The sequence below is a fragment of the Brachyhypopomus gauderio genome, chromosome 11 (genome assembly GCF_052324685.1).
Source record: "Brachyhypopomus gauderio isolate BG-103 chromosome 11, BGAUD_0.2, whole genome shotgun sequence".
NCBI classification, from domain to species: domain Eukaryota; kingdom Metazoa; phylum Chordata; class Actinopteri; order Gymnotiformes; family Hypopomidae; genus Brachyhypopomus; species Brachyhypopomus gauderio.
In genome coordinates, this window is record NC_135221.1 from 24,567,210 (window position 1) to 24,589,902 (window position 22,693).

The following is a 22,693-nucleotide window of genomic DNA, read 5'->3' on the forward strand; positions in this document are numbered from 1 at the left end:
CACATGCAAATTCAACAAAAATATTACAGTGCTTATTCCTCATACTTCTTCTTATTATTATAGTGCTTGAAAAGCACTATATTGCAGTGGTGTGCAGTCAGGCCCTTCTAACCCTTCAGAGAAGGGGTAATAAAGGTGTATGTAAAATTATATAAATATATATATTTCATTAATAAAGTAAAATTATAAACCAGTTCAGGATGCTATATTAACATGTTATATCAGTGTTTTCTTTGCTGCTGTAGGACATATATCTGACTTAGAGTCAGAGCCGGCCCTGACCAATGTGGTGCCCTAGGCGAGATTTTGGTTGGTCTAAGTAAATGTACTCTGTACAATCCCAAGCCATTGCACAAGTTAACACCTTGTTCATTTTGCCAGCAAAACATAATCATATAATAATTAGATTTTGTATAGGATGTATGAATAAGGCAGCTGGTATTTATTTATACAGTAAATATATGGCCCTTACATAGTTTGTATTATTATTTGATTTAAAACACAATGACAGAAAGGCAAAATCTTCAAATGATGTACAGATGTACAAAATAATGGAAAGAACACATGACAAAGTATTTAAAAGTAAATAAAATATAATTACAAATGCAAGCATATGGGTGATAGTTTTGAACATGAAGCCATTATGTTTCAGCTACGAAACAGAATCAGTACTTTTATATGAGAATTTTCAAAACAATTTAAGGTTACACGACAACATCTGAGTTGAAAAATGACCAAATAGTTTTTGTGCTCACATTGTTGATGCAATAATGGCCAAATTAATTAGTGAAGTAAGAGGATAAGTGTCAGAAATCATGGCATCAGATGGAAAGTGTAGACAAACCACAAAAGTTGAAGCTAGCTGGGATAGACGACGACTTAAGGGGATGAAAGTACATTGTACAAGTATAGACTTGGATAGTACAGATCTGGTGCAGCACCCCTTTGATCCAATTAGATCCTATCCAATTCAAATTAATGCATAAATAAATAAAAATATTTTTGAGCTTTGAAACATCATGACGACCAACCTGTTCTTGTCCTTATGTCAGATGATTGCTGTATGTGGCTGTGTAATGGACAAGGAATATAAGGCTATTTTGTAAGATCAGATCAAACACCACACCTTCAAAATGTATAGATATTTAATCCAGAAACACAGCAGGAAGAAATTCAAAAGTGATTTAATGATCATCAGAATGAAGTAAAGTGCCTTCCATTGCCTTGCTAATCATGAGTTCTAAACATTAATGTAAACCAACTGATCAACATGACTAAATGGTCCTCATTGGTCCAATCTCAGCACAACTGGGCACAGAGGAGAATTCTAAGAAGGACTGAAGCTATTCTGAAGGCAGAGGCTAGGGTTAGCATGCATGGAACAAACAGAAATATGACACAGCACACTGTCACTTGTTAAAGGCCTCACAAATAATTTTTAATGAATTCCAGTGCTGAAGCTTGTGATATTGAACTGTTCAAATCCCAACAAAAAAAATACACCATCACATTGTCACAACCTGTCAGTGGCATTTCTCAGTGGTGGAGGCGGTTTATTCTGTTGGAATGGCAAACTTACTTCTTACATCTAATTTATTGAAAGATACAATGAGAACCACAAGCTAAAGTGCATTTGACAAAATGCAAAGGATGGGAGAAGGACTACTTTAACATAATTGCATTATGTAAGTACAAAGATAAATGGTGCTCGTCATTCTGCAGTTAACATCAGGAAAAAACAAATACTACTAAGATCTATAACTCCTCACTCTCATACAGAGGGGCGGTGTGATGAGGGATACTCTCAGAGCCCAGGGAGGAGAGCTGGCTAATGGTGGAGAGCATCTTCAGCGGCTTGGCTGGAGGTGCTGTCTTGTTCAACCGAGCTGAAATAGAAAAACATTGCCAGATAGGGTGGTTGGGAAGAAATGTGCCAGTGGGTATATAACATGTGGCTACAACATGTGAGTTTATCATTAATGAAACATGTAAATGTAATTGTGCCATATTTTGTCAATTGTGATTTTTTACACCCCAATCGAAATTTGTCCTCCGCTTTTAACCCATCTGTGCAGTTCACACACACACACACACACCAGTGATTACTAGGGGGCTGTGGAGCACACGTGCCCAGAGCGGTGGGCAGCCCTAGCCCGGCGTCCGGGGAGCAGTTGGGGTTAGGTGCCTTGCTCAAGGGCACCTCAGTCATGGCCTCAGGTCTGGGAATCGAACCCATGACCCTCTGGTCACAAGACCAGTTCCCTACCTCCAGTCCATGACTGCCCCACAAAACATAACATTTATTATGTACATATGTAATGCAATAAATTGAGCTTCAACGAAATTTGTTTTTCCAAAATTATGTACCTTTGTAATATCAAATCACAAATCACACCGCCACCACTCCAGACCCAATCAGGGAGGGGTTCAGCTCATATATGGGTTTAGCTCATTCAACACATAGATGTTAACATGACAACACTCTGACAACAATAATTAGAGAGGTACATAAAAGAAGTGATGTGAATGATAAATAATTCTAATCTGTGCGTGTTGTTGCGCTTAGATCCTTTTTCACCTTAGCGCAGCACGTCCGTTTGATGCAAAAAAGATAACCAGTCTTGTCTTTAACCTTTTATTAAAAGCAAATAAAAATACAGAGCGCTCTGGAGAGAATACACAAAAGCCTTACTACTCTACTCTGTAGCTTTGTGTGCAGGTCTCTCAAACACATACTTTTCCACCTGTACTTTATAGTATGATCTGGGTATAAGCCCCCACCTTTGCTACTCTGCGAGTCTGAAAACTTGTCTGCCTAATTCTCAAAATTGACTACCTGTCAGCCACTCTTCACACCTCGGGGTCACAGACGTCGGATACATACATTTCTTGTCTAGAACTAAATGCGATGATTCCAGCCTTCCATTTCCAAATGTCAACTCTGTTTGTAAATGCAATAAAGCATCCTGTTATTGCAACTTAGAATATGCTTTGTTGGCTCTTTTAGAGTGTCTGTAAGACACTTTTGATACTAAGCAGACAAACAGTTTGATTTATACTGTAAATATAAAGATATTAAAATAAGCAGTTTAATTAATACTGTAATGCTAATAAATTTTAAATATAATTTCCAACAGTGTACTTATATACATGTGTTCTCTATGTAATTCTTATTACACAGCTGGCACACGACCGACCTTCAACGTTAAAATGTGGTTGAAATATGGTTTAAATACGGTCTGTTGTTGTTTCAACGTTGAAACAACGGTTAATGTTAAATGACTGCGCAAACGTTGAACTATTAATGGTGAATCAACGTAATATCTTCAACCTGCCTTTGTATTTCAAGTTCAAAAAACACAATACAATAAAAAAGTACAAACAACTCTTTGGCACTGGATGAGGGTTTTGAAAGAAGTATTTATTATTATTATTATTAATATTTTTATTTATTGATTGATTTATTCACATGCACACACACACATCCACACTGTTACAGCCATTTTGCATACATTTATTATTTATTATTAGTTCATTTAATTTTGTGTCAAATGCAGAAATGTGTTATGCTTTGTGATATTGAATTTTGTCCTTTTATTTTTCTTTTGGATAATGAAGCACCTGAGTTTTTGGTCAAGAGGGGAAATGTTATTGGATGGTTTGGGGAAAGAGGAAAAGAGGGGAGCTTGGTAAAACACACTTTTTGACCACGCTTTAATTTTCTCAATTTCATTATATGCAGTTGTTAAGAATTATGGATCATGGATTAAATCAACTAAACATTTCACTTTTACAATAAATAAGTTTTAAATGTAACGGAATCAGAGAGTGTGCGTTGATCATGCCGGGCTTCTCAGCTTTGAACAAATGGACAGAACACGCACTTTTGTCACGCGCAAGATCACACACACACTCACACACACTTTTTTTCACACACGAGCACGCTCACACACACGCACTTTTTTTCACACACACGTGCACGCTCACACACGCACAATCACACATGCACTTTTTTTTCTTTTTTCACACAAGCACGATCACACACACTCTCACACGCACTTTTTTTTCACACACACACGCACGCTCACACATGCACACTTTTTTTCACACACGCACTTTTTTTCCCTTTTTTCCCCACACACGTGCACGCTCACACACGCAACTGGTACAAACAAATTACCCTCAGGTGAGATGGATCGCGGCCTCCGCCCACCTGAGGGACGAACACAACACAACAGGACAACTGCCGCTGTAGGCTATAGAACTTTTTTTTACACACGCGCACTCTTTTTATTCCCCACACACGTGCAAGCTCACACACGGGCAACTGGTACAAACAAATGACCCTCAGGTGAGATGGATCGCGGGCTCCGCCCACCTGAGGGACAAACACAACATAACAGGACAACTGCCGCTGTAGGCTGTAGCGCTTTTTTTTTACACACGCGCACTCTTTTTTTTTCCACACACGTGCACGCTCACACACGCGCAACTGGTACAAACAAATGACCCTCAGGTGAGATGGATCGCGGGCTCCGCCCACCTGAGGGACGAACATAACAACAGGACAACTGCCGCTGTAGGCTGTAGCACTTTTTTTTACACACGCGCACTCTTTTTTTCCCCCACACACGTGCAACTGGTACAAACAAATGACCCTCAGGTGAGATGGATCGCGGGCTCCACCCACCTGAGGGACGAACACAACACAACAACAGGACAACTGCCGCTGTAGGCTGTAGCAATTATTTTTCCCACACACATGCACTCTTTTTTTCACACACATGCACGCTCACACTTGCACTCTCACACGCGTACTTTATTTATTTCACACACACGCATGCTCACACACGCACAATCACACATGCACTTTTTTTTTCTTTTTTCACACAAGCACGATCACACACTCTCACACGCACTTTTTTTTTCACACACACGCACGCTCACACACGCACACTCACACATGCACACTTTTTTTCACACACGCACGATCACGCACTTTTTTCCCTTTTTTTCCCACACACATGCAAGCTCACACACGCGCAACTGGTACAAACAAATGACCCTCAGGTGAGATGGATCGCGGGCTCCGCCCACCTGAGGGACAAACACAACATAACAGGACAACTGCCGCTGTAGGCTGTAGCGCTTTTTTTTTTTACACACGCGCTCTTTTTTTTTCCCCCACACACATGCAAGCTCACACACGCGCAACTGGGACAAACAAATGACCCTCAGGTGAGATGGATCGCGGGCTCCGCCCACCTGAGGGACAAACACAACATGACAGGACAACTGCCGCTGTAGGCTGTAGCAATTTTTTTTCCCACACACATGCACTCTTTTTTTCACACACATACACGCTCACACTTGCACTCTCACACGCGTACTTTATTTATTTCACACACGCGCATGCTCACACACGCACAATCACACATGCACTTTTTTCACACAAGCACGATCACACACACTCTCACACGCACTTTTTTTTTTCACACACACGCACGCTCACACGCACACTCACACATGCACACTTTTTTTCACACACGCACGATCACACGCACTTTTTTTCCCTTTTTCCCCACACACGTGCACGCTCACACACGCGCAACTGGTACAAACAAATGACCCTCAGGTGAGATGGATCGCGGGCTCCGCCCACCTGAGGGACGAACACAACACAACAACAGGACAACTGCCGCTGTAGGCTGTAGCACTTTTTTTTTTTACACACGCGCTCTTTTTTTTTCCCCACACACATGCAAGCTCACACACGCGCAACTGGTACAAACAAATGACACTCAGGTGAGATGGATTGCGGGCTCCGCCCACCTGAGGGACGAACATAACAGGACAACTGCCGCTGTAGGCTGTAGCACTTTTTTTTTTACACACGCGAATAATACAAAACAAAGCAGCAAGAATTACATTAAAATGTCCATATAGAACAAGCACTAATAAAATGCATGAAAAACTTGAATGGTTAAAGGTTGAAGACAGGTGCAAGATGACCCTTGTAAGATTAGTTAAAAACATATATGAACAAAAACATCCAGTGGAGCTCTATGGTCAAATGGAGCGTGTAAAAGAAAGAGAAATCAATTCCACAAGATATACAACAAAAAACTATTTCAAATTACCTAGAGCAAAAACTAATTATATGTGCCGAACTGTAATTTATAGAGCTATGAAGGAGTGGAACTCATTGCCAGTTTCATTACTTAAAATAGAGGGCAAATTTATGTTTAAAAAACAAATTAAGAAACATTATTTAACAAATAATATAAATTAATGGAATTAAGTTAAATTGTCTTTTTTAGTTTAAACTTCTTTTTTATGTTACTGCTGTATTTATTTATAAGCGGATTTATTTTTTATTTTTTTTACTTATTCAGTTGTTGATATTGTTGATAATGTCATTATGGTGATGGTGAGAATGATAATGGCAATAATGGTAACGATTATTATTATTGTTCTTATTATTATGGTTATTATTATTATTGTTAGTATTAATTTTTAATTTTAATTTTATGATTGTTGTTATTGTTATTAAGTTGGCTTGTATTGTTAGTGTGGTTTGTCTTTTTGGACCCCAGGAAGAATAGCAGCTCTGAGATAGCAGCTAATGGGGATCCTAATAATAAAACTAAAACACGCGCACTCTTTTTTTTTCCCCACACACGTGCACGCTCACACACGCGCAACTGGTACAAACAAATGACCCTCAGGTGAGATGGATCACGGGCTCCGCCCACCTGAGGGACGAACATAACAGGACAACTGCCGCTGTAGGCTGTAGCGCTTTTTTTTACACACGCGCACTCTTTTTTTTTTTTCCACACACGTGCACCCTCACACACGCGCAACTGGTACAAACAAATGACCCTCAGGTGAGATGGATCGCGGGCTCCGCCCACCTGAGGGACGAACACAACACAACAACAGGACAACTGCCAATGTCGGCTGTAGCACTTTTTTTTTACACACGCGCACTCTTTTTTTTCCCCACACACGTGCACGCTCACACACGCGCAACTGGGACAAACAAATGACCCTCAGGTGAGATGGATCGCAGGCTCCGCCCACCTGAGGGATGAACATAACAGGACAACTGCCGCTGTAGGCTGTAGCACTTTTTTTTACACATGCGCACTCTTTTTTTTTTTCCACACACGTGCACGCTCACACACGCGCAACTGGTACAAACAAATGACCCTCAGGTGAGATGGATCGCAGGCTCCACCCACCTGAGGGACGAACACAACACAACAACAGGACAACTGCCGCTGTAGTCTGTAGCAATTTTTTTTACACACGCGCACTCTTTTTTTCCCCCACACACGTGCACGCTCACACACGCGCAACTGGTACAAACAAATGATCCTCAGGTGAGATGGATCGCGGGCTCCGCCCACCTGAGGGACGAACACAACACAACAACAGGACAACTGCCGCTGTAGGCTGTAGCAATTTTTTTTTCCCCCACACACGTGCACACTCACACACGCACAACTGGTACAAACAAATGACCCTCAGGTGAGATGGATCGCGGGCTCCGCCCACCTGAGGGACGAACACAACACAACAGGACAACTGCCGCTGTAGGCTGTAGCGCTTTTTTTTTTACACACGCGCACTCTTTTTTTTTCCACACACGTGCACGCTCACACACGCGCAACTGGTACAAACAAATGACCCTCAGGTGAGATGGATCGCGGGCTCCACCCACCTGAGGGACGAACACAACACAACAACAGGACAACTGCCGCTGTAGTCTGTAGCAATTTTTTTTACACACGCGCACTCTTTTTTTCCCCCACACACGTGCACGCTCACACGCGCAACTGGTACAAACAAATGACCCTCAGGTGAGATGGATCGCGGGCTCCGCCCACCTGAGGCACGAACACAACACAACAACAGGACAACTGCCGCTATAGGCTGTAGCACTTTTTTTTCACACACGCGCACTCCTTTGTTCACACACGTGCACTCTTTTTTCCCCACACACGATCGCACGCACACTCACTATTTTTTTCACACGCGCACGCTCACACACGCGCACTTTTTTTCACACACATGCACGCTCACACGCGCACTCTTTTTTGACACATGTGCACGCTCACCTCACACGCGCACTCTCATACGCTCACTCTTTTTTCACACACGCGCACAAGACAAATATAGACAAACAAATGACCCTCAGGTGAGATGGATCGCGGGCTCCACCCACCTGAGGGACGAACACAACACAACAACAGGACAATTGCCACTGTAGATGGAGGCGACCAGTAGGGGGCCCGCCATACCGTGACAGTCCCCCCCACCAAGGCGCACTCCCCTCCACCGGGTGTGCGGAACACAGCGGCAGCACACAAAACAAAGGGGGAGGGCGGGGACAAGGCAGGGACCTGCTCCCTGCAGTCCAGTAGCTGTAACACAAACACACAGAGTAGCTCCTCCTCACTGGGCGGGGACAAGGCAGAGACCTGCTTCCTGCAGTCCAGTAGCTGTAACACAAACACACAGAGTAGCTCCTCCTCACTGGGCAGGGACAAGGCAGAGACCTGCTTCCTGCAGTCCTGGAGCTGTAACACAAACACACAGAGTAGCTCCTCCTCACTGGGCGGGGACAAGGCAGGGACCTGCTTCCTGCAGTCCTGGAGCTGTAACACAAACACACAGAGTAGCTCCTCCTCACTGGGCGGGGACAAGGCAGAGACCTGCTTCCTGCAGTCCTGGAGCTGTAACACAAACACACAAATAGGTTAGCTCCCCCTCATTGGGCGTGGCCCTGGACCGACTGGGCCATCAATGAGATGACAACCACGCCCCAGTTGGTCACAGGGCCATCACACCCTAGCGGGCCTCTGACCGCTGAGCCCCCCATGGTGTGTGGATGGAGTGCAACCTGCTCCCCACTCGTCCGTGGTGCCTGAGTGCGCAGGGTGCCTCCCTGGGGCGAGGCTACTCCACCCAGTAACCGCTCCCGGCTACCTTACCTCTCGGAGCTGACCCCTGCCTTTTGCTAGGGGTCACCCCAGTCTCCTGGGTGAAAGATACTAGCCGACATCCATCTAGACAGCTCTAAATGACTAGTTCAGAATACTGCTTAACAATAATGTCGAATTAAGATTATAGGAGGGTACACAAATCTACAGTGGTAGACCGTTACCGACAGCACTGTAAATTTAAAGGATTTATAATTATAGATGTATGGTTATCAGTGAATGTTCCTCCACGCCATCAGCATAATTTAAACCTCTGCGAGCGAGTGGTATCGCATTTGTAGTATTTGTGCAAATGTAGATAGTTTAGCTTTGTAATGTTTGAAAAACAGTAGGCCTGTCCTTAATATCAGAAATGTCTTTAGCTGATATTTTTATCTGGTGTTTTTTTGCCGGATGCTTTGGGTTTTGTCTTTGTATCCCACTGCTATAATGAATCAACAACTTATTTCCATGTCATAAATATATATGGAGTGCTTCCACGCAACACTACACATATAACAGCCCATAATCACAGGTAAAGTCATGCAGGCATTCCTCTCAAACACCCCAAGCTTTGTGATGTAGTCATATGCAAATCATATGCAAATTTAACAATGCACTATTCTATAACGTTCTAGTTTTTAAATTAAGAATTACAAAATAAAATAGCAACCAATGACATGTTAGTCAAGGATTATTAGGAATGGAAAAACAGTCTTACCTTACACAGTGCCCTCACTGATCTGGGTCTTTAACAATATCAGCCTCTTCAGGTCCTGTATGAAAGCAGAAGGGAATGAGGCTCGGTGAATCAGGCCAGGTGTCTCCTGGGAGAATCGCCCCAGGAGCATCAAAGTCACACAGGGCTGCTGGCAGTACACTTAAGTTTCTCTCAGGATGATGAGGAGTTGATAAGAAATGTACTTAAGTTGTTATTCAACCTTTCAGCAGCATTTCAGTGTTCTCAGTAATTAAAGGGTATTCATTTAAAACACAAACCTCAGAAGCAGTGAGCGATTGGCAGTTGAGCAGCTGTCTAATGAGGTTGTCAAGCTCTATGTACTTTATCAGCTTTTCATCTCTCTGCCAAAGCTCTTTCTTAAGAAGATCCAGCCTGGATGAGAAAAAGTGCATGTTTATCAGTAAAAAAAACTCACAAGATGGGAAGAAGATAACCGTCACCATCTTCAGTATTAAGAAAAGAGGAAACTGTTTCAGTGTTGTAACCTTCGGTGCATGGACGTTGTTGTGGCAACAGCACTTGCTCTGGCACCCTCCTCTTCATTCAACCGACAGAGCAGCTCTTTCTTGTTAAGGAGCAGAGCCTCGTTCTCAGTCTGCACCATCTTCACCATGTCACTCTCCTGGAGAGAAACACCCACAACCTCAGTATTTCAGTATCTTCACCATGTCACTCTCCTGGAGAGAAACACCCTCAACCTCAGTATCTCAGTATCTTCACCATGTCACTCTCCTGGAGAGAAACACCCTCAACCTCAGTATTTCAGTATCTTCACCATGTCACTCTCCTGAAGAGAAACACCCTCAACCTCAGTATCTCAGTATCTTCACCATGTCACTCTCCTGGAGAGAAACACCCTCAACCTCAGTATCTCAGTATCTTCACCATGTCACTCTCTTGGAGAGAAACACCCTCAACCTCAGTATCTCAGTATCTTCACCATGTCACTCTCTTGGAGAGAAACAACCTGAACCTCAATATTTCAGTATCTGACTATCCTCAGATGCGCTTTACCCTCTGAAGACGCATGCTGAGGATCTCCAGCTCCCTCTGCTGCTCCACGATCTTCTCGTCTCGCCAGGCCGTCTCCCTGAGATACACCTCTTTGGCCTTGCAAAGTCTCTCTCTGTGCCGTAGCTTCCTGTCATGCTGCTTGCTGGAGACACATTGAATCAGTTTAGAAATGGAGAAGGAATAAGTACTTTTCTAAGCATGTTTAAAATGGCAGCGTGAAACCAGCATGCGTAGTGCTTTCAAATGGAGAATTTCGTACGTATGATGGTTAGGCGTCTGTCTACCTGATCTGAAAGGACAAGTTAACATCGGCTTCCTGGAGCTGCGTGTGGACTTTCTCATAGTCCTGCTGGCTGAGGGTCAGTTTCTCCTTATTTATTGAAAATAAAACACAGAGTGCTTTCTTAGAACAGCCTTCATGCTTAGCTATACGACAGCTATAAAACAGCTATATTGTGTATGATACAGCTATATGTATGAGGGAGCTCTGTCTGACACTGACTGTTTTATGTGGTGGGTTAGTGGTCATGTATGGAGACTGCAGGGTTAGGGTTAGATTAACCTAACCCTGGCCCTAACCATGCAGAGACCTGTGTGAAAGAATCACCTTAGTTATCTCCAGGTCTTGGACCTGCCGAGCAAGCTCCGCCTTGGCCTGACTCAGCTGAGCGTTATTGGCCAGCAGTGACTCCACCTCCAGCCGCAGCTCCTCCTCCCTCACTGCTAAGCGCTTCCTGTATGACATTAAGAAGCAAAAAAAAGGTTTCAGAGAGGGCGGAGCCTATCACACATCACCTTGCTAATATTGTAGAGCCTAGCCACTTTGATCTGAACCGCATAACAAATTCCTTATGTTTCTTACAACTATGTCATAAATCATATCTTTTTACTGTAATTGTCTGTGGAGTTCACTAGTCTGTGGAGTGCACTAGTCTAGTGGATGGCAGCTCTCAGTACCACTGCTGTTGGGAGTTCTCCACTTGATTCTTCAAGGTGGACATCTCAGCCACCATGTCCCTAAGCTCCAGCTCCAGGTTGTTGGTGTGTTTGCTGTGAGTCTTCTCTGCATTTAGCTGCTGGGTGTCGTAAAGGACAGGTGTAAGGGTCAGGTGTAAAGACCAGGTGTAAGGGACAGGTGTAAAGAAGGGACAGGTGTAAGGGTCCAGTGTAAAGGACATGTGTAAAGGCCAGGTGTAAGGGCCAGGTGTAAGGGCCAGGTGTAAGGCACTCTGTCATCTACATTCCATGTTCACATTCCACACTGTGAACATTAAGACACTTGGCAAACAGGCTTTACCTCTCTCACCACAGAGTCCACCTGCTCGTGCTGGAACAGGTACTGGTCCTGCTCCTGAGGCTGGCACGTCTCCAGGTCTTGCTCTAGGACGTTGATGCTGCTGTGATGTTGGCTGTTCCTCTCACTCTGAGCAAGCAGCTGTTCGTCACTGTTCATGAGGAGATCACGAATCCTCTTGAGCTCCTCATTTAGCCTCTTGCACCATGTCCAGGAGTCCTGCAGCTGAGTCAAAGTGAACATGTTACACGTGCTTCCAACAACCCTGTTTAAGATAACCATGCATTTCCACTCTGTGCATTTGTGGTCTGTTACTACATGTTAGCCTGAAGCCCGTGCTCACCTTGGCCTGCTCAGCCAAGTGTTGTTGTTTGGCCTGCTCTTTCTCTTCATGAAGTGTGGTCCTGACCCAGTCCAGTTCAGTGGTCAGAGACTCCAGCTAAGAATGTCACAAGGCCAGAGGATTAGTCAAAAAGCGTAGCTAAGAGTCAAAGAGTTCCACAAACATCAGAGCGACTCGTCTCCCCTCCATACCAGCTGCAGGTGCTGCGCACACTTCCTGTCCTGTCTCTGAGATTTCTCAACATTGACTTCATCAATTTCTTCCAGGAGATCTATCTGTGAATGCACAGCAGACAGCATTTTGCTTTGATCATCTGGTAGACCTATACTACCCTCACCAGGATTACAACCATCTAACCCTCACCATCTAACCTTCACCCTAACCCTCTGGTGACTCTCACCTGCTTCTGAAGGTGCTGGATTTCAGCCTCATGGTCGCAATTTTTTTGCTCCTGCAGTTCCTGCAGCTGCAGGGTAAGGTCTTCCGCCACTTGCCTCCTCTTCCTCTGATCTTCACATTCCTCCACTGCTTTCTTCCTCTGCAGGGTCTCCTGCTCAAGCCGAGCCTCCATCTCCTCCATCTCCTCGCGGCACCTACAGAATCAGTCACACACATCACCATTTAACCAACTGACTCGTCAGTTATTACAACCACTGACAATACTGAAAGCGAGTAAAAATCAAGTGCCCACCTCTTATGGATGTCCTGTAGTGCTTTCTTCCTCTTAACTTTAGATGAAGAAGTCGTGCTGAGGATCTGACTCTAAAGGAAGCAGACAGCTGTTATTTTCGAATTTGTGCTGAGGATCTAGAGATTCCACGAATGTGAGGGTGCTTTGTTTAACCTTTGACAGTTTCTGAGTAAACGCCTCGTCACTGTCACCTTCATCCCTGTCAGTGTCTTTAACCTAATGATTCAAAGAGGATTGAAAAACTTTGTATTATGATGTTATGAATAATATTAATAATTATTATATTGCATGAAAACATAATTCCATTATTTTTTCTTCCACAGGATCCTTCAATGCCCATTTAATAAACTTTTATGAAATGACTTCCTCAAAGTTCCATACATTTCTATAACACTAGATGTTTAACTCATCTCTTCGTACCAGCTCAAGCAACTGCAAGCAGTCAGTGTTCATTTTGTGAACAGTGGTCTTCAGCTGAAGGACCTCTGCCACCAGGAACTCCTTCACCTCCTCTACCTTGATGTGTTCAGCCACATCTGTAGGAAGAACAGTTTCTCTCTTTGTTTGAAATCTTGAGCAACTGTTTCTAATTACAAACCAATTAATCATGTACATTTAATTTGGCTGAGGATAGAAAAAAATGTGAAAGAGTGTGTTACCATGGCGTTTCCAGTCCTCTATTTCCTGTCTAAGTTGCTCAATTTCTAGCTGAGCAGCCTGGAGCTCTGACTCTGAAAGAAACACAGAAACAAGGACGTTATGAAGGGACACGCTTATGTTAGACATGTACGCATGGATGCTTGCTTACACACACACACACACACACACACACACACACACACACACACACACACTACATCAGGCCAGTATAACTTAAATTTCCCCTCATCCCTCCTCCTTATTTGCACAGGAGGAAGTGGACAGCACATCCGACCATTTGTGGATGAGATCAGGCCGTCCCTGCTCAGACACCCACCGTAGGCTCTGAGGGCCGAGCGGGCTGACTCCAGCTCCTCAGTGAGGCGGTGGATCTCCCCGTGGGCCATGTGCAGCCTGGAGGTCGCCTCAGCCACATCCTTCTCCAGACACTTCCGCTCTTCCAGGAGATTCTCCTGACCAGAACGCCTGCTCGCCTTAAACAGGGCAGAAAAATGCGTGTTCAGCGCACGACTGACTCGTGAACCTGACAGAAACACGCACGCTGTAGACGTTTTCCATCCCAGGTGAGCATGCATGCTGCATCATCCGTCGGGCTGCTGTGCTCAGAGGGTTAGAAGGTTAGTTAGTCAGAAGGAAGAGCAGGCCAGGTTAATTTGCTGGTGAAATACAGAAAGGTTGCTGGTTTTCTCAGCCAGGAAGGGGGAGACAGGCACACATCGGCGTTTCTTCCTATCAAACTATAATAAAGCATTAGCAGTGTAGACGTACGGGGTGAACCCTCTCCATGGTCTGCGGCACTGGTCTGAGCTCCAGGAGTCTTCTTCCACAGACTCTGCCCTTGCAGGCACTCAGCCTTGTGGGGAAAGAACGTTTGTAGGTTTCTCTGGGCCAAACTGCATTTTAACAAAAAAATTATTAACCATAACAAAACCAAACCACACTGTGTGGCCTTACTTGGTCTGGGTTCTCTTCAGGACTCTGCAGTATGGTCTTCTGAAAACCATTTGGCTGCAGTGTCTTCGTGGTGCCAAACACACGAGAAACACATACAACGTGCATTGGATACAGAAATCTGTTCCTACGTGATCCTAAAAAATTACCATAGCCTCATTTACTCATCTCGCCAATTCAGGATCGCTCGAAAACACACTCACGATTTTGAGCTCCGCCGCGTGCTCCAAGCGCAGCTCCAGTATGTTCCGAGTGAGCTCTCTCGCGCGTTTGTCCTTCTCCACGTAGAGCCGCCACAGCAAAGCCAGACGCTCAGAGCTGGAGGCGTCCACAGACAGTCCTTCCTGCACCAAGCGCTGCTCCATCTCACTCAACGACTCCATCACCTGAAGAAATACAGGCGCAGCTAAACACCTTCATCCCTGATTATGTAACTACACATCAATAGAACTAACGTGTTAGGTTCCGTTTAAATGGGGTAAAAATGAGTGTAAGGTATAAATAACTCATTTAAAATAAGTTACCAAAGCTGCTAACGTACAGTTTTAAACAGGTACCAAAGTTCAGAGACGCTCTTACGAAGACAGCAAGTTAAACAAACGGAACACGAGCGAAAGGGACGGACGGCATGCCACGAGGATAACGCGGACAGCTGTTTTCAGCTTTAAACGATCTAACCTGCCAAATACGATTTTATAATCAATCCACTCTCACTTCAGAAGTGGACAAAGCCGCTAAACCGCATAGCGATCGTCAGTCAAACAAAAACAAGCTAGCATACAGGACTACAGATTAGCTTTGAAGTAAATAATTTAAATCCATCGCATCATATCGTTTATCGTCTTCATTAAGAAGTGACTAATGTGTAAAGAAATGTTTACCTCTGTAGTCTGTACCGTTTACCTCTGTAGACAGACAGCCGTACAACAGAATGTAACCGATGTTTCTGTATTGAACGCTTTTTAAACGCAAAACTTTCCGTCAGTTCAACCAACTCTGGTCTCGTTTCGAACACAAACTTTGGGATTCTGTTTAGATTCTAAAATGCCGCGTAGTGACGTCAGCGTGTTGACGAGAACCGCATCAAAATGCAGCTTCCATATAAAAACATAGTAACGGCGTGCGGTGCGTAGCGGACATGCTTCCGTTTCAGCTAAAGCGCAGTTGTGATGGGACGGCTCACTCTCGCGAAGGAAAAACAGTCCCGTTACAGCTGTCTGTGGAAGACCTGGGGTGGGCTAGTAATCATCACTGGAGCTTAATGCTATCCCACATGCAAATTCAACAAAAATATTACAGTGCTTATTCCTCATACTTCTTCTTATTATTATAGTGCTTGAAAAGCACTATATTGCAGTGGTGTGCAGTCAGGCCCTTCTAACCCTTCAGAGAAGGGGTAATAAAGGTGTATGTAAAATTATATAAATATATATATTTCATTAATAAAGTAAAATTATAAACCAGTTCAGGATGCTATATTAACATGTTATATCAGTGTTTTCTTTGCTGCTGTAGGACATATATCTGACTTAGAGTCAGAGCCGGCCCTGACCAATGTGGTGCCCTAGGCGAGATTTTGGTTGGTCTAAGTAAATGTACTCTGTACAATCCCAAGCCATTGCACAAGTTAACACCTTGTTCATTTTGCCAGCAAAACATAATCATATAATAATTAGATTTTGTATAGGATGTATGAATAAGGCAGCTGGTATTTATTTATACAGTAAATATATGGCCCTTACATAGTTTGTATTATTATTTGATTTAAAACACAATGACAGAAAGGCAAAATCTTCAAATGATGTACAGATGTACAAAATAATGGAAAGAACACATGACAAAGTATTTAAAAGTAAATAAAATATAATTACAAATGCAAGCATATGGGTGATAGTTTTGAACATGAAGCCATTATGTTTCAGCTACGAAACAGAATCAGTACTTTTATATGAGAATTTTCAAAACAATTTAAGGTTACACGACAACATCTGAGTTGAAAAATGACCAAATAGTTTTTGTGCTCACATTGTTGATGCAATAATGGCCAAATTAATTAGTGAAGTAAGAGGATAAGTGTCAGAAATCATGGCATCAGATGGAAAGTGTAGACAAACCACAAAAGTTGAAGCTAGCTGGGATAGACGACGACTTAAGGGGATGAAAGTACATTGTACAAGTATAGACTTGGATAGTACAGATCTGGTGCAGCACCCCTTTGATCCAATTAGATCCTATCCAATTCAAATTAATGCATAAATAAATAAAAATATTTTTGAGCTTTGAAACATCATGACGACCAACCTGTTCTTGTCCTTATGTCAGATGATTGCTGTATGTGGCTGTGTAATGGACAAGGAATATAAGGCTATTTTGTAAGATCAGATCAAACACCACACCTTCAAAATGTATAGATATTTAATCCAGAAACACAGCAGGAAGAAATTCAAAAGTGATTTAATGATCATCAGAATGAAGTAAAGTGCCTTCCATTGCCTTGCTAATCATGAGTTCTAAACATTAATGTAAACCAACTGATCAACATGACTAAATGGTCCTCATTGGTCCAATCTCAGCACAACTGGGCACAGAGGAGAATTCTAAGAAGGACTGAAGCTATTCTGAAGGCAGAGGCTAGGGTTAGCATGCATGGAACAAACAGAAATATGACACAGCACACTGTCACTTGTTAAAGGCCTCACAAATAATTTTTAATGAATTCCAGTGCTGAAGCTTGTGATATTGAACTGTTCAAATCCCAACAAAAAAATACACCATCACATTGTCACAACCTGTCAGTGGCATTTCTCAGTGGTGGAGGCGGTTTATTCTGTTGGAATGGCAAACTTACTTCTTACATCTAATTTATTGAAAGATACAATGAGAACCACAAGCTAAAGTGCATTTGACAAAATGCAAAGGATGGGAGAAGGACTACTTTAACATAATTGCATTATGTAAGTACAAAGATAAATGGTGCTCGTCATTCTGCAGTTAACATCAGGAAAAAACAAATACTACTAAGATCTATAACTCCTCACTCTCATACAGAGGGGCGGTGTGATGAGGGATACTCTCAGAGCCCAGGGAGGAGAGCTGGCTAATGGTGGAGAGCATCTTCAGCGGCTTGGCTGGAGGTGCTGTCTTGTTCAACCGAGCTGAAATAGAAAAACATTGCCAGATAGGGTGGTTGGGAAGAAATGTGCCAGTGGGTATATAACATGTGGCTACAACATGTGAGTTTATCATTAATGAAACATGTAAATGTAATTGTGCCATATTTTGTCAATTGTGATTTTTTACACCCCAATCGAAATTTGTCCTCCGCTTTTAACCCATCTGTGCAGTTCACACACACACACCAGTGATTACTAGGGGGCTGTGGAGCACACGTGCCCAGAGCGGTGGGCAGCCCTAGCCTGGCGCCCGGGGAGCAGTTGGGGTTAGGTGCCTTGCTCAAGGGCACCTCAGTCATGGCCTCAGGTCTGGGAATCGAACCCATGACCCTCTGGTCACAAGACCAGTTCCCTACCTCCAGTCCATGACTGCCCCACAAAACATAACATTTATTATGTACATATGTAATGCAATAAATTGAGCTTCAACAAAATTTGTTTTTCCAAAATTATGTACCTTTGTAATATCAAATCACAAATCACACCGCCACCACTCCAGACCCAATCAGGGAGGGGTTCAGCTCATATATGGGTTTAGCTCATTCAACACATAGATGTTAACATGACAACACTCTGACAACAATAATTAGAGAGGTACATAAAAGAAGTGATGTGAATGATAAATAATTCTAATCTGTGCGTGTTGTTGCGCTTAGATCCTTTTTCACCTTAGCGCAGCACGTCCGTTTGATGCAAAAAAGATAACCAGTCTTGTCTTTAACCTTTTATTAAAAGCAAATAAAAATACAGAGCGCTCTGGAGAGAATACACAAAAGCCTTACTACTCTACTCTGTAGCTTTGTGTGCAGGTCTCTCAAACACATACTTTTCCACCTGTACTTTATAGTATGATCTGGGTATAAGCCCCCACCTTTGCTACTCTGCGAGTCTGAAAATTTGTCTGCCTAATTCTCAAAATTGACTACCTGTCAGCCACTCTTCACACCTCGGGGTCACAGACGTCGGATACATACATTTATTGTCTAGAACTAAATGCGATGATTCCAGCCTTCCATTTCCAAATGTCAACTGTTTGTAAATGCAATAAAGCATCCTGTTATTGCAACTTAGAATATGCTTTGTTGGCTCTTTTAGAGTGTCTGTAAGACACTTTTGATACTATGCAGACAAACAGTTTGATTTATACTGTAAATATAAAGACATTAAAATAAGCAGTTTAATTAATACTGTAATGCTAATAAATTTTAAATATAATTTCCAACAGTATACTTATATACATGTGTTCTCTATGTAATTCTTATTACACAGCTGGCACACGACCGACCTTCAACGTTAAAATGTGGTTGAAATATGGTTTAAATACGGTCTGTTGTTGTTTCAACGTTGAAACAACGGTTAATGTTAAATGACGTTGAACTATTAATGGTGAATCAACGTAATATCTTCAACCTGCCTTTGTATTTCAAGTTAAAAAAACACAATACAATAAAAAAGTACAAACAACTCTTTGGCACTGGATGAGGGTTTTGAAAGAAGTATTTATTATTATTATTATTATTATTAATAATATTTTTATTTATTGATTGATTTATTCACATGCACACACACACACTCACACTGTTACAGCCATTTTGCATACATTTATTATTTATTATTAGTTCATTTAATTTTGTGTCAAATGCAGAAATGTGTTATGCTTTGTGATATTGAATTTTGTCCTTTTATTTTTCTTTTGGATAATGAAGCACCTGAGTTTTTGGTCAAGAGGGGAAATGTTATTGGATGGTTTGGGGAAAGGGGAAAAGAGGGGAGCTTGGTAAAACACACTTTTTGACCACGCTTTAATTTTCTCAATTTCATTATATGCAGTTGTTAAGAATTATGGATCATGGATTAAATCAACTAAACATTTCACTTTTACAATAAATAAGTTTTAAATGTAACGGAATCAGAGAGTGTGCGTTGATCATGCCGGGCTTCTCAGCTTTGAACAAATGGACAGAACACGCACTTTTGTCACGCGCAAGATCACACACACACTCACACGCACTTTTTTTCACACACGAGCATGCTCACACACACACACGCACTTTTTTTTACACACACGTGCACGCTCACACACGCACAATCACACATGCACTTTTTTTTCTTTTTTCACACAAGCACGATCACACACACTCACACGCACTTTTTTTTCACACACACGCACGCTCACACATGCACACTTTTTTTCACACGCACTTTTCCCTTTTTTCCCCACACACGTGCACGCTCACACACGCAACTGGTACAAACAAATTACCTTCAGGTGAGATGGATCGCGGGCTCCGCCCACCTGAGGGACAAACACAACATAACAGGACAACTGCCGCTGTAGGCTGTAGCGCTTTTTTTTTTACACACGCGCACTCTTTTTTTTTCCACACACGTGCACGCTCACACACGCACAACTGGTACAAACAAATGACCCTCAGGTGAGATGGATCGCGGGCTCCGCCCACCTGAGGGACGAACACAACAGGACAACTGCCGCTGTAGGCTGTAGCACTTTTTTTTTACACACGCGCACTCTTTTTTTTCCCCACACACGTGCACGCTCACACACGCGCAACTGGTACAAACAAATGACCCTCAGGTGAGATGGATCGCGGGCTCCACCCACCTGAGGGACGAACACAACACAACAACAGGACAACTGCCGCTGTAGGCTGTAGCAATTATTTTTCCCACATACATGCACTCTTTTTTTCACACACATGCACGCTCACACTTGCACTCTCACACGCGTACTTTATTTATTTCACACACGCACAATCACACACACTCTCACACGCACTTTTTTTTTCACACACACGCACACTCACACATGCACACTTTTTTTCACACACGCACGATCACGCACTTTTTTTCGCTTTTTTCCCCACACACATGCAAGCTCACACACGCGCAACTGGTACAAACAAATGACCCTCAGGTGAGATGGATCGCGGGCTCCGCCCACCTGAGGGACAAACACAACATAACAGGACAACTGCCGCTGTAGGCTGTAGCGCTTTTTTTTTTTTTTACACACGCGCACTCTTTTTTTTCCCCACACACATGCAAGCTCACACACGCACAACTGGGACAAACAAATGACCCTCAGGTGAGATGGATCGCGGGCTCCGCCCACCTGAGGGACAAACACAACATGACAGGACAACTGCCGCTGTAGGCTGTAGCAATTTTTTTTCCCACACACATGCACTCTTTTTTTCACACACATGCACGCTCACACTTGCACTCTCACACGCGTACTTTATTTATTTCACACACGCGCATGCTCACACAAGCACGATCACACACACTCTCACACGCACTTTTTTTTTCACACACACGCACGCTCACACTCACACATGCACACTTTTTTTCACACACGCACGATCACACGCACTTTTTTTCCCTTTTTCCCCACACACGTGCACGCTCACACACGCGCAACTGGTACAAACAAATGACCCTCAGGTGAGATGGATCGCGGGCTCCGCCCACCTGAGGGACGAACACAACACAACAGGACAACTGCCGCTGTAGGCCGTAGCACTTTTTTTTTTTACACACGCACACTCTTTTTTTTCCCCACACACATGCAAGCTCACACACGCGCAACTGGTACAAACAAATGACCCTCAGGTGAGATGGATTGCGGGCTCCGCCCACCTGAGGGACGAACATAACAGGACAACTGCCGCTGTAGGCTGTAGCACTTTTTTTTTTACACACGCGAATAATACAAAACAAAGCAGCAAGAATTACATTAAAATGTCCATATAGAACAAGCACTAATAAAATGCATGAAAAACTTGAATGGTTAAAGGTTGAAGACAGTTGCAAGATGACCCTTGTAAGATTAGTTAAAAACATATATGAACAAAAACATCCAGTGGAGCTCTATGGTCAAATGGAGCGTGTAAAAGAAAGAGAAACCAATTCCACAAGATATACAACAAAAAACTATTTCAAATTACCTAGAGCAAAAACTAATTATATGTGCCGAACTGTAATTTATAGAGCTATGAAGGAGTGGAACTCATTGCCAGTTTCATTACTTAAAATAGAGGGCAAATTTATGTTTAAAAAACAAATTAAGAAACATTATTTAACAAATAATATAAATTAATGGAATTAAGTTAAATTGTGTTTTTTAGTTTAAACTTCTTTTTTATGTTACTGCTGTATTTATTTATAAGCGGATTTATTTTTTATTTTTTTTACTTATTCAGTTGTTGATATTGTTGATAATGTCATTATGGTGATGGTGAGAATGATAATGGCAATAATGGTAACGATTATTATTATTGTTCTTATTATTATGGTTATTATTATTATTGTTAGTATTAATTTTTAATTTTATGATTGTTGTTATTGTTATTAAGTTGGCTTGTATTGTTAGTGTGGTTTGTCTTTTTGGACCCCAGGAAGAATAGCAGCTCTGAGATAGCAGCTAATGGGGATCCTAATAATAAAACTAAAACACGCACACTCTTTTTTTTCCCACACACGTGCACGCTCACACACGCGCAACTGGTACAAACAAATGACCCTCAGGTGAGATGGATCGCGGGCTCCGCCCACCTGAGGGACAAACACAACATAACAGGACAACTGCCGCTGTAGGCTGTAGCGCTTTTTTTTACACACGCGCACTCTTTTTTTTTCCACACACGTGCACGCTCACACACGCGCAACTGGTACAAACAAATGACCCTCAGGTGAGATGGATCGCGGGCTCCGCCCACCTGAGGGACAAACACAACATAACAGGACAACTGCCGCTGTAGGCTGTAGCGCTTTTTTTTACACACGCGCACTCTTTTTTTTTCCACACACGTGCA

At 42.9% G+C, this 22,693-nt stretch overlaps 1 protein-coding gene and 1 long non-coding RNA gene across 9 annotated transcripts in view; one reads left to right on the forward strand and one right to left on the reverse strand.

Moving 5' to 3' along the window:
- Window positions 1–15,779, forward strand: part of LOC143527558 (uncharacterized) — a 65,156-nt gene extending 49,377 nt beyond the window's left edge. Inside the window, exon 3 of the long non-coding RNA XR_013134168.1 lies at window positions 13,985–15,779. This is a non-coding gene — a long non-coding RNA (uncharacterized LOC143527558). The remainder of the gene's footprint in view (window positions 1–13,984) is intronic.
- On the reverse strand, window positions 3,949–15,861 carry LOC143527554 (uncharacterized). 8 transcript variants are annotated; one of them, XR_013134166.1, is made up of 20 exons: window positions 15,567–15,859; window positions 14,889–15,071; window positions 14,051–14,207; window positions 13,734–13,805; window positions 13,495–13,610; window positions 13,228–13,290; window positions 13,075–13,145; window positions 12,784–12,976; window positions 12,575–12,658; window positions 12,384–12,479; window positions 12,044–12,265; window positions 11,704–11,822; window positions 11,354–11,480; window positions 11,031–11,116; window positions 10,747–10,888; window positions 10,218–10,354; window positions 9,990–10,104; window positions 9,712–9,766; window positions 8,646–8,744; window positions 3,949–8,567 (listed from the first exon to the last, which is right to left on the reverse strand). XR_013134166.1 is itself a non-coding variant. In XM_077022853.1 (19 exons), the coding sequence occupies exons 2-18, from the start codon at window positions 15,066–15,068 to the stop codon at window positions 9,713–9,715; spliced, it is 2,028 nt and encodes a 675-aa protein (XP_076878968.1). In that variant the 5' UTR covers window positions 15,069–15,071; window positions 15,567–15,861; the 3' UTR covers window positions 3,949–8,744; window position 9,712. The 8 variants fall into 8 exon arrangements, 7 of the variants coding, with proteins under 7 accessions (XP_076878968.1, XP_076878970.1, XP_076878969.1 ...); XM_077022853.1 differs by having other exon boundaries at window positions 3,949–8,744; window positions 12,044–12,259; window positions 15,567–15,861; XM_077022855.1 differs by having other exon boundaries at window positions 3,949–8,744; window positions 11,704–11,819; window positions 12,053–12,265; window positions 15,567–15,860.
- Window positions 15,862–22,693: the final 6,832 nt, after the last annotated feature.